The 12,042-nt window shown below is 53.8% G+C and overlaps 1 protein-coding gene across 1 annotated transcript; it reads left to right on the top strand.

Annotated features, from left to right (window-relative positions):
* The first annotated feature begins 308 nt into the window (after positions 1–308).
* On the top strand, positions 309–11,646 carry LOC103907530 (protein-arginine deiminase type-2). The gene is made up of 16 exons (XM_009289741.1): positions 309–400; positions 1,871–2,057; positions 2,138–2,207; positions 2,371–2,432; positions 2,515–2,632; positions 3,579–3,704; positions 4,505–4,683; positions 4,863–4,966; positions 5,144–5,255; positions 5,334–5,441; positions 7,924–8,075; positions 8,346–8,490; positions 9,686–9,779; positions 10,582–10,667; positions 10,842–10,970; positions 11,413–11,646. Exons 1-16 carry the CDS (start codon positions 309–311, stop codon positions 11,644–11,646), a joined length of 1,998 nt encoding a protein of 665 aa, XP_009288016.1.
* Positions 11,647–12,042: the final 396 nt, after the last annotated feature.

Here is a 12,042-nt window from a genome sequence, read left to right as displayed (position 1 = left end):
AGGCCAGCCGTCCTCCCTCTCCATCCCTTCCCTCCCCTCGGAGATCATTTTCACAGGGCTTTAGAGGGTCCAATCCAACCGCCCCCTCCCTTCGGACTGGGGTGGGGGCTGCAAATTTGTCATCCCAAACTTTGCAAGCTCCAAAAGCTGATTGATTTGCTCCAGGGCAAGTCGAGGAGGAGGAGGGAGGTGTGCCGGGGAGGAAGGAGAAGCAGTTGGGTGCTGCCTGGGGGCTCAGTGCCACCCGCAGCAGGTGGGGAAGGGTGCACGTGCCCATCGTCGGGGCATCCGGACTGGTGCGCAGGGAGATGCTGGGGGAACGCACGCTCCGGCTGCAGCATGGGAACCGCATCGAGGCCCTGTGCGTGCTGGGCACCCACATCTCCGCGGACGTCTATGGGTGAGTGCGATGCCCCCAACACTCCCCTTCCTCCCTCCGTTTCTGCACTTCCACCTTTCTCCTCGCCTTTACCCCCCTGTTCCTCCTTCTGCAAATCCCCCCTCCTCATTTTTCCTTCTGCCCCCCCAAAACCCACGGCCCTCATGCTGTGATTTAATGCAATTTGTGGGCAAAATCCTCCCTGGGCTTTGCAAATCTGCACGAGTCCCAGGAAAGCTTCAAGCATCCGCGTTTACACGATATGGTATTTACCCGGGGTCTGCGACAGCGATGGGTCTGATCCATTTGCGGTCACAGATCCAGTGTCATCTCGGAAAGCTGCTGGGGAGCGGAGGGATGAGCAGGAGCTGCGGGACGGACTGCAAAGGAGGGGATGCAGCTGGGAGAGGGAAGGAAAACAAGATCTAGTGACCAAGCAGCGTCCTGGGAAGGCATGCAAGTCCCCACAACACCAGCCCTGCACCCCTAAAGCCAACCTAATGCTGCACTGCAAGATACCCCCCAAAGGAAAAAGTTTAAAAGCTCATTTCATGGTTAATTCTGGTCTTTGCTGCTTTTGCAAATCTCACCCTCAATATTCAAGCCAAGGAGCGCAGTTACAACTCATCCGGCATCTCTCCGGGTCAAATCTCCTCCCGGTGGGATTCCCAAAACCCAGAAACAAGGAAACCAAACCAGTTTTTCCATGCATAATTAAATGTAATTTAACAATTTAAGAAACACCCAGGCAGCAGCAAACAAGCACTCAGATTTCCTCTCCCCCCCCGGTGAGGGTTTGGCAGGGCTGCCAGCACCCAGAAACCCAATAAATGATGCTGTAACTGTAATACAGCACAAGCTCTCAGGTGTCGGGAGCACGCATGCTCAAACAGAGCCTGCACCTCGGGAGCCGTAAGCATCCCAAAAATAATAACCCTGGAAAGACAGGGAAATTAGGGACAAGGAGCCAGGAGAGGGGAAGGGGATGCACGGAGCAGCTGGAGAAAAGCAACGGCACATCAACCTGGGAGCAGTGCAACACCAGCTGCTTCAGGGTTGAATAAAATCACCCTGAAAATTAGAGTTTCCCATGGTAAGGTCTCTCAGCTGGGTTGCCACACCATTACGATGAGCTGTTAAATACCAGGTTTGTCTCAGCTGGAAAATAAACACAGATTTCTCCATTGAATTGCAAACCCAAGTTCAGTTCCAGCAGCACTGAGTGCTTTGGCTGTGATTATTATAGATCGTAATCTGCACCAATGGCTACAAAATAGACTCATTTTGCTAAAGTAGCACGTTCTGCCCTAAAAAGAAAAAAGACACTTCAAGCATTCCCAGGCAGGGAGGAAAGGGCAGAAAGGTGCCAGCGGTGAGCATGGAGACGCCAGCGTGCCCAGTCTCGGCTGTGTTTTGGGCAGTGAAATTAATTGCAGGGAGAACCGGGTGTTTTCAGTGCAAACCTCTCAAAGTACGGCGTGTTTTTGGCAGGGCGGCCCCAGCCGGGGCGGTCTCCTTTGGTGTGAAGCACACAGAGGGGGTGAGCGTGGAGGTGGCGTGCCGGGGCCGAGCAGAGGTCGGGTCAGCCCCCAGCAGCGGGACACGGTGGCCACTGGACGAGGGGACGGTCCTGAGGTTCAGCATGAGCCGGGCCAGCACTGAGGTCAACGATAACAAGGTGAGAAGTGGGGTGCTGGAGTGTGGGACCTCCACGGAGGGAGAGCATCCTTCCCCAACCAGGGATTTGGGGGTTTGCAGGTAACCGTCAGCTTTTACGCAGAGGGAGGGCAGCCCATCAACCAAGCCGGGGTCTTCCTCACTGGCATCGGTGAGTATGAAGGCTTCCGCAACACAGCAATCCCTCTTCAACCCTTCGGTCCCTTGGAGTGGGATGTTTTGATGTGGGGGCAGAGATGGACCCAGGTTTGCTGGGTCTGGGGGCCTTTTGCACCCACCCAACCCTGGGATGATGGTGGGGTCTGCCCATCCAGGGATCTCTCTGGACGTCGACGCGGATCGGGACGGCGTGGTGGAGAAGAACAACCCCAACAAGGTAATTCAGCCTCTTCCACTGCACAGAAAGTCCATGGGCTTGCAAGAGCTTGAGCTCGCTAAGCCCCAGCGGGGTGTTTTAGGCAAGCTGGACCTGGGGTCCTGAGGGACACGGGGCCATCCTGCTCGTCAGCTGCGACAAGGAGAGCCCCTTCACTCCAGCATCGGACTGCAACGACGAAAGGGCATTCAGCAAAGAAGGTAAACAGCTTCCAGCACCCACCCAACCCTGGGATGATGGTGGGGTCTGCCCATCCAGGGATCTCTCTGGACGTCGACGCGGATCGGGACGGCGTGGTGGAGAAGAACAACCCCAACAAGGTAATTCAGCCTCTTCCACTGCACAGAAAGTCCATGGGCTTGCAAGAGCTTGAGCTCGCTAAGCCCCAGCGGGGTGTTTTAGGCAAGCTGGACCTGGGGTCCTGAGGGACACGGGGCCATCCTGCTCGTCAGCTGCGACAAGGAGAGCCCCTTCACTCCAGCATCGGACTGCAACGACGAAAGGGCATTCAGCAAAGAAGGTAACACAGCTTCCAAAAAAAAAATCATATAAAGCAAAAAATGCTCTGTTATTCCCCCTCTTTAACCTTTTTGGAGATGAAATTTGGCTTGGGAGCCGGCTGCCCATGAGCTGCTCTCCACCAAGCTGCTGAGTAAGCTTCCCACATGGGGATTTTTTTTTTTTTCATTGCCATGCAAACTAATTGCGGTCAAGCAGGGGCATGAAGCACAGCCAGAAAAATAGCAGAGGTGCCACTGACAGCAGAGCTTGGCCCAGGGATGCCTCGCATGGGTGAAAGGAGCTCAGGGCGAGGCATGTGGCCAGCAGCCAGGGATACACCAGCCTGTTCCTGGAAAACTAAAACCACGCAGAGCCAGTGCCCATCCACTTTGAGGCCAGGGACCGGCTGTGCCAGGGCTGTGGGAGGAAAAAAAAAAAAGGGCATTTGTTTCAAAGCAAAAGCCACAAGCTTTATTAGCAGAACCACAGGTTGTTTTTCCAGCTTGCAAAGGCTGGTAGCAAGGGAAGAGCAGATTTCTTGGCATGGGAGATGGAAAGCCCAGGAGGGAGCATGCAAGCTGGCCAGAGCTGCATGGTGCGACCACCCATCACCCAATTTTTTTTTTTTTTTTGGTTGCACCCCAGATTTGCTGGACATGTCTCAGATGGTCTTGAGGACCGAAGGGCCACAGCGCCTGCCCCGGGGGTACGAAATCGTTCTCTATATTCCTGTCTCCAACGCCGACAAAGTTGGGGTCTTTCATGTGCAGAGTAAGTCCTTCCTCACCTCCTCCTCTGCCCCTTCCTCCTCATTCGTGGCGCTTTTCAGATCCCTGCAAGCTCTTTTCTTTCCGTCTCTGACCTCGTCCTGTCCATGCTCTTCAAACGGCACTTCTGAAGCAAATCATGCCCTCAGCATCCCTTCTCCAAATTTTTCCAGTGTTGAATATTCTCTCTTCTCAATCAATTGGAAAACTTTAGAGATTAACAAGCAGAGGCACAGGGCCATAAAGCCATTTATCCAAGGTCATCCAGCAAAGGAGTAGCAAAAAAGAAACCCACATGTCCTGACACCCAGATGCTTTATCCATGATGACAACATGCTCTACAACACATTTTCCCCTCCTTGTTCCTTGTTGTGGGCACAGTGATTTATTCCCTGGGACCAAAAGTCCTCATCCAGGCCAGAAACATGCCATTAAGTAGCTTGGTCTTGTCCCTCCGTGCAGAAGCAGTCTGTCAGCAGGAGGGTTGGTGGCATTGTCATCCCATGGCAGGTCAGAGGGGGCTGCAAGGGCAGAAGCCCCATGAAAACATCTTCTCAATGACTGCCCCATCCAAGGAAAGGCTGAGACATTTTTCCCCACCCTTCTTGTGCATAACTGCAAAATTGCAAGCCCCTTAGCTCCTGTCTTAAGGTACTTCTGTCAGATGAAGTTGTATCCACCCACAGAGGCAGAGAAGCTCCAGCACAGAGGGACTGTGGTACCTCCTTGCATACAAGCAAAATAGGTTGGAAACCACCACTGAAATTTTGGAAATTACCCACCTTCCCCTTTCTCTTCTTGCAGACCCCTTCTTTGGGCAGCGCTACGTCCACGTGCTGGGCCGGAGGAAGCTGTACCACACCGTGCAATACACCGGTGGGGCTGCCGAGCTCGACTTCTTCGTCGAGGGGCTCCGCTTTCCCGACGACACCTTCCCCGGGCTGGTCTCCATCCATGTCAGCCTCCTGGAGACCCTGGCTGAGGTCTGGGGGCTCCGGGGAAGGGGTGCAACAGCCTGAGGGGCACGGAGAAGGGGATGGGGATTGAATGGAGAGCGGTCCCCACTAATTTACCCCAAAAATTACCTCAAGGGAAGGGTATTTGGGGGGAATAGTGGTAAACAGGGTATGGGAAGTCCACAATTTCTGCTTGCCTCCCCCAGGGTATCCCCCATACACCAATCTTCACCGACACAGTAGTGTTCAGGGTAGCACCATGGATCATGACCCCCAACACTTTGGCACCGGTGAACGTCTTCATCTGCAGGTAAAGGCCAAGGGATGATGCCTTCCCAGCCAAATCAACATCAGCCCCACAGTCTCCCTGGAGGTCACCAAGACAGGCTGGGGAGGTGATGGGCAGAGGGAAAGGCAGCTGCCTGCGGGGAATATCCATCCTCCATCTGCCCTTCATCCCCTTCCCTCCTGCTATCCGCTTTCCCAGCATGAAGGACAACTACCTCTTCATCAAGGAGATAAAACACCTGGTGAACAAGGCTGGCTGTGAGCTGAAGGTTTGCTTCGGCTACATCAACCGTGGGGACCGCTGGATGCAGGTAGGTGGGCGCTGGAGAGGGGGCAAAGCTTCCCCTCCCTGCTGATGTGCCTCATGCGGGTTTTCCTCCCTTCTTTAGGATGAGATTGAGTTTGGCTACACCCACGCTCCCCACAAAAGCTTCCCGGTGGTGCTGGACTCCCCTCGAGATGGAGGGCTGGAGCAATTCCCCATCAAGAAGCTGCTGGTAAGAGCAGGACGGTCGCTTGCATTGCCTGAGGAGCAGCTTGCAGGTTTTTACGCTTAGCGTATTTCACCACTCCTAAAACCCTGCTTGCACTTGGCTCCTTGGAGGCCCTACGATGAATTGCCTTAAAAATGAGAGTTTAACACCTCCACATGCAACTCCATGGAGATATTACCAGCTGGGAGGGCACCAACAGCCTCACCCCCCCCTCAAACCAAGGATCAGAGCCTAATCCACATCCCAGCCATCTGGAAACCCTTTTATCCCTATTATGGATGAGAGGGGCAAGGAGGACCTCATGCCTCCGGGAACAAAGGACTCCTGCCAAGCTCTGGGACAGGAATGGATTTCTTCACGCTGAATGTCTGAGCAATGGGCTGGTTTTTCCTTTCCTCCTCTGCGCCTGTGAATACGCAGCAGCTCCCAAGCAGGAGAGGAAAGGAAAGTGTGAGAGGGGTCAATTTACTGGCTCAGAAGAGAGCAAGATGCAGCCAGCTGCCAAAAACATCCCTGTGGGGCTTCTCTGCCAAGGCAAAGGGCCAGCTGCAGGCAGGGCATGCAAAGAAAGCTGCCTGGGAGAGCAGTGACCCTGGCCAGGGCATTTTGGGAGAAGCCAGCGAAGACAAGCATGGGAAAAAGATGGACTGACCGATCCCTTTGAGATATCGCCATGCAGAAAGGGCAGGACATCCTCAAGTAGCCACCAAATCTCTGCCCATACACCCAGCCAGGCCCTGGCAGCAGCCTCAGCCCTGGTCTTCTCTGACAGTAATGGGAAGACAGCTCACTTTTTTTTTGATGCACGTCACTTTGGGAAAGGGTAAGCGCTTTCAAAAGCGTTGAAATACATCATTTCTCATGCCTGAAATGAAGACATGCAGTCCCAGATTCATCAGGCAGGATGGGAATAGCGCACTGATCCGCTCCTTCGCAAATAAACCGGGTAACCGCTCCTATCTGCCCTCTTTAGGAATTGCTTTGCTTCATATTTAGAGAAGCAATTTCAGCCTTTGGAGGTGCTAACACATTATCCTCCAATTTCTGCTTTGGAGCCTCCCCTAATCCCCACTCCTATCTTTCCAATCTCATTTTCCAGCTAGGAATATTTAGCCAAACGCAACACACACAGGTCCTCCTCTCGCCCTGGCCAAGCCCTAAGCCGCTGGGACCCTGGGCCAGGGAAAAAGGACACGAGAGGGAATTAGCCCCTCAAAATCAATCTGGAACTGATAGGACTTGGATGCGACCCGCAAACCTGGGATGAACCAGCGCCTTGTGTGTGTTGGCTGAGGGATGTCACTGTCATTTTCTTATCCCATTGAGGTAGGATGAGTTTAACCTAGAACTTCCTCAGAGTTTGGTGGTATCATTGTTCATGCAGGATGACTGATAATAGAAGTTCCTTTCCAGAAAGGCTAAACAGGAAAAGAAACCTCTTTGCAATTATGCAATGCTCACATGGGAAAAATGAAGCCCCTCTCTGTTGCTTCGGAAAGCAATGAAAGATCCATGAAACCATACCAACTCCATGGTTTATTAAACTGAAATAAGCTGAGAGCAGGTGTCAGTCCCTCCCGCAGCACCCCGGGAAAGGATCTGACCCCCAGTCATCCTCCAGATATGCACCCCAAAAATGCACGGGGCGCCTTAGGGAAAGGCAGCAGCAGCTCCCTGCTTCTCCAAACACCCTCAATTAAAAAAAAAAAAGCAACTTCTAGATCATAATCATGCACCCTCAAGGTCTCCCTGCTCATATTTACCGACCTGTATATTTAGTTTACCCCTAAGGAAACCCAACACTAATAAGTGATTGGGATTTATTGCAAACCCAACACATACCTGATCTTGTCCCGGGGATCGTCATGAGCTTGACTTGACCTAAAGAGCAAGGACAGGTTCAAGGAAGGATTTTTGTCCCACCACTCTCATTTTTGCCCCGTTTTTAACATTGTAATCTCTCCCTCAGGCATTTGACCCTGGCACATCACAACCAATTACCCCTGCATGCACAACGCCTTAAATCCCAGATATATTAAGTCCTGAAAATCAGGGCTTAAATAGGATTTAAGTGAAGTACAGCCCTTCGGGTGGCTCTTACACCTGGGGTGGATTTACCCTCAGGGGCTGAAGTTCATCTCACTCAACAACAGCCATCCAGAAACTCAGCTTTGGGGCTCCCCCAGCACCTAATTAGCTTAATGCGGACACTTAAACATTGGCTGCAGGATAGCAGAGGAGATCTCTCCCCAGCTCAATGCCCCAGCTCTGCCCCTGGCACTTGCCATTTATTACTGACCCCAGATGACCCAGAGACCTTTATCTTCGTGCCTTTCCTTTAGCCTCTCCCCATCCATGGACAGGCTTCACTCGTGATATTTTTACCCACTGGAGCAGGTCTGAGCCCAGCAGGAGGGATAAAAGCAAAGGCACGAAGGCAGGGGGGGACTCAGGGCAAAGCCCACGGCGATTTCTCTTTCCCCAGGGCCCCGACTTTGGCTACGTGACCAGAGAGCCCCTCTTCGAAGCCATCACCAGTCTCGACTCCTTCGGCAACCTGGAGGTCAGTCCACCTGTGACCGTGGCAGGGAAGGAGTATCCCCTGGGGAGGATCCTCATCGGCAGCAGCTTCCCCACGTAAGAGATGGGAAACCCACATGTTGGGGAGCAAAGGAACCACGATCACCCCTAAATATCATGCAAAAAATCACATTAAGGGCCTTAATTAGCCATTCCCTGGCCAGCTGCAAGTCTGGTACTCCATGGAGTGGGTGCACCCAATTTCTGCCTTCATATTTGCACCCTCCTTTCTTTCCTCCACCTTGACAGTAATTTATGTGTATGTACCTATTGCTGCATAAATATTTATTCCCCTTATTGCCTCTCTCGGGGGTATTCTGCCCTCAGATCCGCAGGGAGGAGAATGACCAGAGTGGTGCGGGATTTCCTCTACGCCCAGCAAGTGCAGGCTCCCGTGGAGCTCTACTCTGACTGGCTGTCCGTGGGCCACGTCGATGAGTTCGTCACTTTTGTGCCCACCTCTGATGCAAAGGTACCCCAAAACCCCATGCTGCTCCGTGGTTTCTCTTCTGAGCAGCTAATCCCATTACGGCACCTCTAGGGAAAACCCCAAAGCTCCATTCCTTGACAGTCCCAGCCAGTTATTTGCTTGGGTTCTCATCCCTGTCCCCAAAATGAGGGCTCTGAACACAAAAAGGGACTTTCTTAGCTAATAATCAACACAGATAGAAGAAAAAAAGATGCCTGCAGAGGTAGTCCAAGAAATTTAAACCTCAATATTCACATGGGCTGGCCAGGGCTCACAGCTGCTCAGCATCTCCCAGATGTTTTCAGAAGCTAGCTTGTTCCTCTGTCATGGTTTTTACTGCTTCTGACACAAGACTTTTCCCCCTGGGGACATCATGCCTTGACCTGGACGGTTCAGAAAAGGAGTATTTATGCACACACACCCTCCCCACAGTGCTTTTGCCCTCCCCGGGGCTGTGCTAAGCCCCTTGTAAGAGATGCCGTCAAGACCACAGCAAGCAGCCTCCCGCACTCCACTGGGGAGCAAGGAGACCATTTCTGCTGGTGGGAAGCAAGCCAGGACACACACGGGGCTCAGACCCCACAAATTCACAATTCCCATGAGATTAGCTTAATAGTGATCTCTGGCTGCTTCTGAGGAAGCGAGAGCATGATTATTCGCTTGTTCCATCCTCCCCCCTGTATTGCAATGCCAGCCCAGAAACAAACAAAAAACCAAACCAACCCAACCTAGACAGCAGCAGCATTCCCCACTCACCACCTCAGCTCACCCAAACCTCTGCAATGCCAGCCCAGAAACAAACAAAAAAAACCCCAACCTAGACAGCAGCAGCATTCCTCACTCACCACCTCAGCTCACCCAAACCTTCAGCAAACACCCCCCCGGGGGTTTATATACCCCACCTGGGGTGGGCAGGATTGGACCCAGCTGCAGCCAGGCTGCAGTTTTCCTCCCTGTCCCAGCAGCGGTTTAACCCCTCGGGGGCGGTTTGGTGGGTATTTGCCAACAGCGTAAATCACCGCACCTCATTCGGACATATCCCCTCAGCACTGCGTTAAAAAAGGCACTAAACAACAGCAAAGACGCCTAATTTTAAGAGTTTAAGCTCAGGTTCCTTGCAAAAATAAGCCCCTGAGGTCCCCCAAAGCTTCAGATAAGCCACTTTTGGTGACCGCTCTCCCTCTTTGTCTTGCCCCAGCGATTTCGGATGTTGATGGCCAGCCCCGCGGCGTGCTACAAGCTCTTTCGGGAGAAGCAGAAGGAGGGCCAGGGTGAAGCCACCATGTTCAAAGGCAAGGGGACAGCGGGCAGCTTCGGCCGAGCTTTGATGTCGGCTGAGACAGCCGGAGCCACCCCACAGAGCAGCCGGCTCGAGGGCGGCAGCGCCTGACCGACGTGCGGGTATCGGGGGGACGTGGGGACCTTTTCCCACCCGGTTGCCCTTCACGGCTGGCAAGCGGGATGCCTGCCCACCATACCCAGCCTCCTCAAGCCCTATTTTGGGAAAGTGAGTGGGACGGGAGGGATAAAGCCCTCTGCATGGAGGGGATGCTTGCTTGGTGGGATGGAGCATCTCTGTAAATGCCAGCAGAGCTCCAGCATGGAGTGGGAACAACCGGGGGACTCTCGCGTCACCCCAAATTAGCACCATTTTTTCTCGCTTGCCCTTCCCTCCCTGCAGCAATGATGTTTTGGCTGCCAGTTTGGGCACCCTTTAATTGGGGGTGGGGGAAGATCTCCATACCTCCGCGGGTCCCTCTGGGTCACTGCCGCCTGCCCAGGACCCGGCCGTCCCAAATCAAGGGGTGGAAGCAGTAGCTCTGGTTTTATGGAGCTGAATGGAGAAATTCAGGAGGTAACGATTCCTGTGGGCAGGAGGGTGGATGATAGGACCTTTCCAACGCTCGTTCCAAGGGGCAGAGGTTTTCCTCCCACCCAGTTTCCCAATAAACTAAGAACTGGGACTCCCAGCAGTCTTAACCCCAAGCTCAGGGAATCGGGATTTGGTTGGGGGTTTTTTCCCATCTCTGTGCCCTGTTTTAAGCCAGGCTCCTACCAGTGCCGCTTCATTTTGACAGGGGTTTGCATTTGCAGGGTACTCGGGGACAGACACGAAACGGGTCACCATTAACAAGGTCCTTTCCAACGACATCCTGGTGCGGCAGAACCAGTATGTCCAGGTAATAACCGATATTTCCGGTAATAACCCATATTTCTTGCAATCACCACCCCAGGGTAGTGCAAACCCTGAAGGGGAGGTGTTGCGTTTTGGCTATCCTCCTGCGTGAGATGGTTTTGGGGACCGTGCCCACCTCTGTCCCCCGCCTCGACCTGCTTTTCTCCATCCCGTCCAGTGCTGCATCGACTGGAACAGGGACATTCTCAAGAAGGAGCTGGGGTTGACGGAGGAGGACATTGTCGACCTGCCGGCCCTCTTCAAGCTCGACAAGCAGGGCAAAGCCGTGCCGTACTTCCCCAACATGGTGAGGGGGGTCCCCGCTCCTCGGGTCCTCTCCAAAAAACAGCTTATTCAGCCAGGATGAGTCCCCAAAGTTGTCCCAAAAAAGCACAATGTTTACAGCTGCCCAGAAAAAGAGAATATCTCCAGCCAGGCTCAGATAAGCCCGGGTCTACCACAACTTTGTGGCTTTGTGTTGGTTGCAGTTGGGTTAAACTATGTTGTTTTGAGGTGAAAAACCTTCCAAAGCAGTGAAATTGCAAGGCGTGGGGTGCATTTTAATGATAAAAAGGGGGAAAATGATGATGGATTTGGAGGCCTGGGGGAGGGCAGCTGCAAAAAGTCACGTCGATGCCCCATTTTGGGGTGAGGCTGACGAAGGAGGGTGGCCGGCGGCTTTCCTTTGGCTTTATCAGTCCGAGAAGCCGGTCCTGATGCTACCGGGCTCCCCTTGTGTCACCCCGCAGGTCACCATGATCGTCCTGGCCAGGGACCTGGGCATCCCCAAACCCTTCGGCCCCGTGGTGGGGGGTGAATGCTGCCTGGAGCGGCGGACCCGCTCCCTCCTGGAGCCGCTGGGCCTACGCTGCCGCTTCCTCGAGGATGTGGCCTCCTACCACGGCAGGCTCGGGGAGGTCCGCTGCGGCACCAACGTCCAGCGGCGGCCCTTCGCCTTCAAATGGTGGCACGTAACGCCATAGCGGGGCCTCCTTCCTCCTCCACCCTCGACCCCGGCAGCTTTTTCAGCGTGTGTTGCTTGCGATTCAGTTAATAAATAAATTTGCTGTGAGGAAAGAGGCGGGAAATTAAATAATAACGGGCGATAATCATGAGAGAAAGGGAAGGAAGCCCTCAGGGAGGGTGAGGCAGGGGCGGACGCCATTTCGGCCCTCGGCACCCACCATTTTGCCCTGACCAGTGTTGGGGCAAGCGGGGAGGGCCTGGGCACCTCCCCTGCAGAAAGAATTCGGCTGGAAATTAACGGGGGGCCGCACTGGTCTCCCCCCTCCCCAAAAAGGGGGAGGATCCAGGCGTCCTGGTCCCGCCTTGTGCCACAGGGCGCGCCACACTCAACATGGCGCCTCCCCTGCGGCCGC

This window comes from Aptenodytes forsteri, unplaced genomic scaffold (assembly GCF_000699145.1).
Source record: "Aptenodytes forsteri isolate BGI_AS27 unplaced genomic scaffold, ASM69914v1 Scaffold61, whole genome shotgun sequence".
Taxonomy (NCBI): Eukaryota; Metazoa; Chordata; class Aves; order Sphenisciformes; family Spheniscidae; genus Aptenodytes; species Aptenodytes forsteri.
Note: the sequence above shows the minus strand (reverse complement) of the source record. Positions and strands in the feature narration are given on the sequence as shown.